This window comes from Octodon degus, unplaced genomic scaffold (assembly GCF_000260255.1).
Source record: "Octodon degus isolate 3935 unplaced genomic scaffold, OctDeg1.0 scaffold00011, whole genome shotgun sequence".
Lineage (NCBI taxonomy): Eukaryota > Metazoa > Chordata > Mammalia > Rodentia > Octodontidae > Octodon > Octodon degus.
This window is the reverse complement of record NW_004524587.1, coordinates 27,375,492-27,379,393: the sequence shown is the minus strand read 5'-3', so window position 1 is coordinate 27,379,393 and position 3,902 is coordinate 27,375,492. Positions and strand designations below refer to the sequence as shown.

The 3,902-nt window shown below is 34.8% G+C and overlaps 1 protein-coding gene across 1 annotated transcript in view; it reads right to left on the bottom strand.

The window, feature by feature from the left end:
- Nucleotides 1-3,902, bottom strand: part of Amfr (autocrine motility factor receptor) — a 35,479-nt gene that overhangs the window by 27,693 nt on the left and 3,884 nt on the right. Inside the window, exons 2-3 of the mRNA XM_023709352.1 lie at nucleotides 3,156-3,320; nucleotides 357-509 (exon numbers count right to left, since the gene is read on the bottom strand). Coding sequence (XP_023565120.1) covers nucleotides 357-509; nucleotides 3,156-3,320 — 318 coding nt within the window. The remainder of the gene's footprint in view (nucleotides 1-356; nucleotides 510-3,155; nucleotides 3,321-3,902) is intronic.

Below are 3,902 nucleotides of genomic sequence, written 5' to 3'. Positions count from 1 at the left end.
AAAAAAAAAGAAACTCAATAAAAAGAAACTCATTGCTAATATCAATGACCAGCTAGGGATAAGCTCAGTGGTACAGTGCCTGCCTGGCAAGCAGAAGGTCCTGAGTTCAATTTCTTGCATAACCACTAAGAAGATAACAATATGCAATGTATTAATTATTGAAACTGTCCTATTAATAGGTTTTGAAACTGTCTCATTGCTGTTTCTCAATAAAATTAATAAATTTAAAAAAACTCTGGCACCAAAAAATAAAAGACAAAATCAATGACCACACATCCATACATCATTTCATGGTTGAAAATAATCTATCTCTATACAGTAATATAATCCCACCAAGCCTGTATCCAGCATCCTACCTCTGCAGCCATGAAAGCCAAGGTGTGCATTCCATGGGTGTAGCCAGTGACACAGCAAACAACCGCCAACCCACAGCAGGAAAGTAGCATAGCAATCAACAGAGACAGGACTCGGCCATGGCTGCTCACTGGTGTGGTAGGGGAAAAAGAAAGCTGAAAAGGACAAAACAAAGGCAATTTATTCTTCTTCATGGCCATGGTAAACTACCTAAGAAGCTCAAGGTCAGGCTTAGCATCCCTGTGTAAAGGGGGCTGTCCCAACCTCAGAAAAGCATCATGCTATGGTGTTTGTAAGTAGGATCACAAGTCTGCATCTTGTACAGCAATTAACCACTAAGAAGAATATATGCAGTGTATTATTTCTTGAAACTACTTTCGATTTGATTTGAAACCCTGTCTCATTGCTATATGTTTATCAATAAAACTTTGAAAAGAAAAAAAAATTAAATTAAATTAAATTAAAAAAAAAAAAAGAAAAGCATCATGCTACCTATGACCAAAGTATATACACAGGAAAGCTAATATGACTGGGCTACTAGTTTCTACCAATCTTTTGAAGGTAGCAGTTAATGTTTAAAATTTTCACTTCAACCAATATTATATGATAAGAGCTGTAACCTGAAGAACTACATGGAAGACAGCAATGTGCAATATAACAATCACTACTGAATACGTTTCATGCTTCTTTTTTTTAATCCAAAACATAATTTCACTATATAAACTAAAAAATTTTGTTATAAAACAGGTGCTGTGATGATTAAGTGAAAAAACAAAGATTAAAGAAAATCTGTCAAAACTAAACAATACTAAAAAGACACGTGTCTAAATTATTTTAATTTAATATATTATACAAATAATAAGTAATACATCTTTGTAGAGAAGACACTATTTCCAAGAGCTACAACTTTTCAATACTAAAAATTCATTTCAGTGTATTTGAATATAACTACTCATAATATTTATATAAGAGTCAGGGAGATGGCTCAGTAGAATAAGTGCTTCCCTGGCAAGCACAAGAGCCTGAGTTCAATCCCTGGTTCCACAAAAAAGAAAAAAAAACATAATATTTATATAGCATATTAAGATTAAGCAGTATAATAAATGCAAAAATAAACATGGACACTTCCACTTGTATGTGTTCTACTGAACACAAATACTGGACACATCCAACAAATTTTTTTTATAATTTGTATTCATTTTAATGACAAAAACAGATAAAATAGCAACAAAATAGTTTCAAAACAGGTCAGGACATTTACGATAATTAATACATTGCATATTGTTGTCTTCATATTAGTTATTCAGAGGACAGGATGCAGACATGATATCTTGTCTAAACACTGTTAGTACAAACATTCTCAGTGAACTAAGAGAAAGTAGCTATATATCTATCCTTTCACTTTTTTTCTTTCACTTTTTTTTAATGTGTACTGTTTCTAATGTCTTACTGAAAGGAAGAGTTGATGTTTAACTGTTTGATTAGTCTCATATCCCTATATCTGGTAATCTGAGCAATAAATTTGATGATATAAATGTATAGTGTATAACAACAATTATTAATTTTCTATTTATGTTTTGAAATACCATACTATTTTATTTTATGTTGCTTTTTTTTGTCTTTGTTGTTTTCTCTTTAAAATAAAAAAAATCTCCAGTATGAATTAAATATGAACATGAATAAATATTTACATGAGCTATTTATCTTTATCATTTAATTTACCAAATATAATGATTTGTACCCTATTTTTGTCTCATATTCTCAAGGATTCTCCTAGCATGGGGGACTATAAACCTCTAGCAGCAATTTGCCAAGCATACACAATCCTCTCTTCTAACATTCAGCAGGATCTAGCAGTGTCATGTTCTGGTATGCTTCTTGCTCAGTCTTACTCTAATTTTCTTCTTCAGCAGTCACCTGGAGGACCTGCCTCATCTATTAGGGCTAGGACAACTGAAATGTACTCAAGTGCATATGTACCACTACAATAATGTTATGTTAATATTATGCAAGGAAAGGCAGCAGTCTAAAAAGGAGGCCTAGAGCTGTAACTCCTAAAGTAGTAGGTATAGATTACAAACCAGTTTGGGAAGGTAGAAGCTCCTATTTGAGAAAGGAGGAGTTAAATTAGAAAGAAACAAGGCTTTGAGAATGTGATTAACCACCAAGAAGTGCGAAGATTCCCTGGTACATGGGGAGTGGGTAAAGGACAGAGGCACAGAGGCCCCAAAATGGGGTTGAGAAACAGAACTGCATGTGCACGTTTACCTGGGTCCTACAAGACTGGTGCGGGAGCATTAATGAGGGAGGGCCCATCCATAGGGCTTTGACCTGAAGTCAGAGGCAGATCTTGTACCCAGACAAGAAAGGATTCACTTTTCCTGAGCTCAGGGAAGCTGAGAGAGCTAACTCAGTCCCAGCCTATGGGGAAACAACATAACCTAATAAGTAAGAAAAGAATTGGGATAGGAAGGAGAAAAAAAGGGAATGAGACTAGAACAGAAAATATCCACAAGAGATCAGATTTTTTTAGTATTTATATCAAGATTTCCTTGCACTGTGACTAGAACAGTTTGTTTAAGTGAAATGAATACAAGTGGGCTCTAACTCAACATACTAAATACGACAGAGGCAGGGAGGACACAAATGCTGTGGGAAACATGGATTCTGCTGCAGATGTTCTTCAAGAAAGCAGCTGACCCAAGAGTCTTTCCCTCTAGTCTACGTATGGCTCATATATATTACACAAATCAAATCTGGCAAACCTGTGACTGTGTAAGCAGAGCCTGGCAAAAACTCACATATTCAAACCGGTCCTTGCAGAGCTGAACCATCAGATGCAGAAAAACAAGTCCAGCAAACCACAGACACCACATAACCACCTCTTCCACGGTCTGGACATTCAGCACACCAAAAATGAAAATGAACTTGTAGAAAATAAAATTCCAAAATTTATCTTTCAGGTGCTGTAAAGAAAAATATAAAGTTGAGTACCATCGCACCTAAACCATTTTTAAGAGAAGTTAATGTAACAAATGGCTTTCAAGCAAGAAATATGTTGCCCATGGCTTTCTAATACTTTTTCACAAGAAAACAGAAGACAATAGTCAGGCGTGGTGGTGCACACCTGTAATCCCAGCACTTGAGAGGCAGAGACAGGAGGATCACTGTGAGTTTGGGGCCAGACTGGGCTACATAGTGAATGAATTCAACTACACAGTGAGACCCTGTCTCCAAAAAGAAATAAAAATTAAAAAGCAAGAAAATGGAAGACAAAGAAAAAAAGAATTTCTTTGAAGAATAAAAGTGACACATTAGAAAGTAACTGATAAGCTTCAGACTGTAACCCTGAATCATATGAGATTTCAGCCCTTAAAAACATAGTGATGGTAGTCTAATACTTCATATACCAAGAAATTAAAGTATTTTGTATTTTCTACCCACAGTAAAAAAGAAAAAGGGCTATCCTATCAGTAATACTTCAGCTAAATTTTATTTATTTATTTATTTATTTTATTTATTTATTTATTTATTGTATCTTAGGGAAG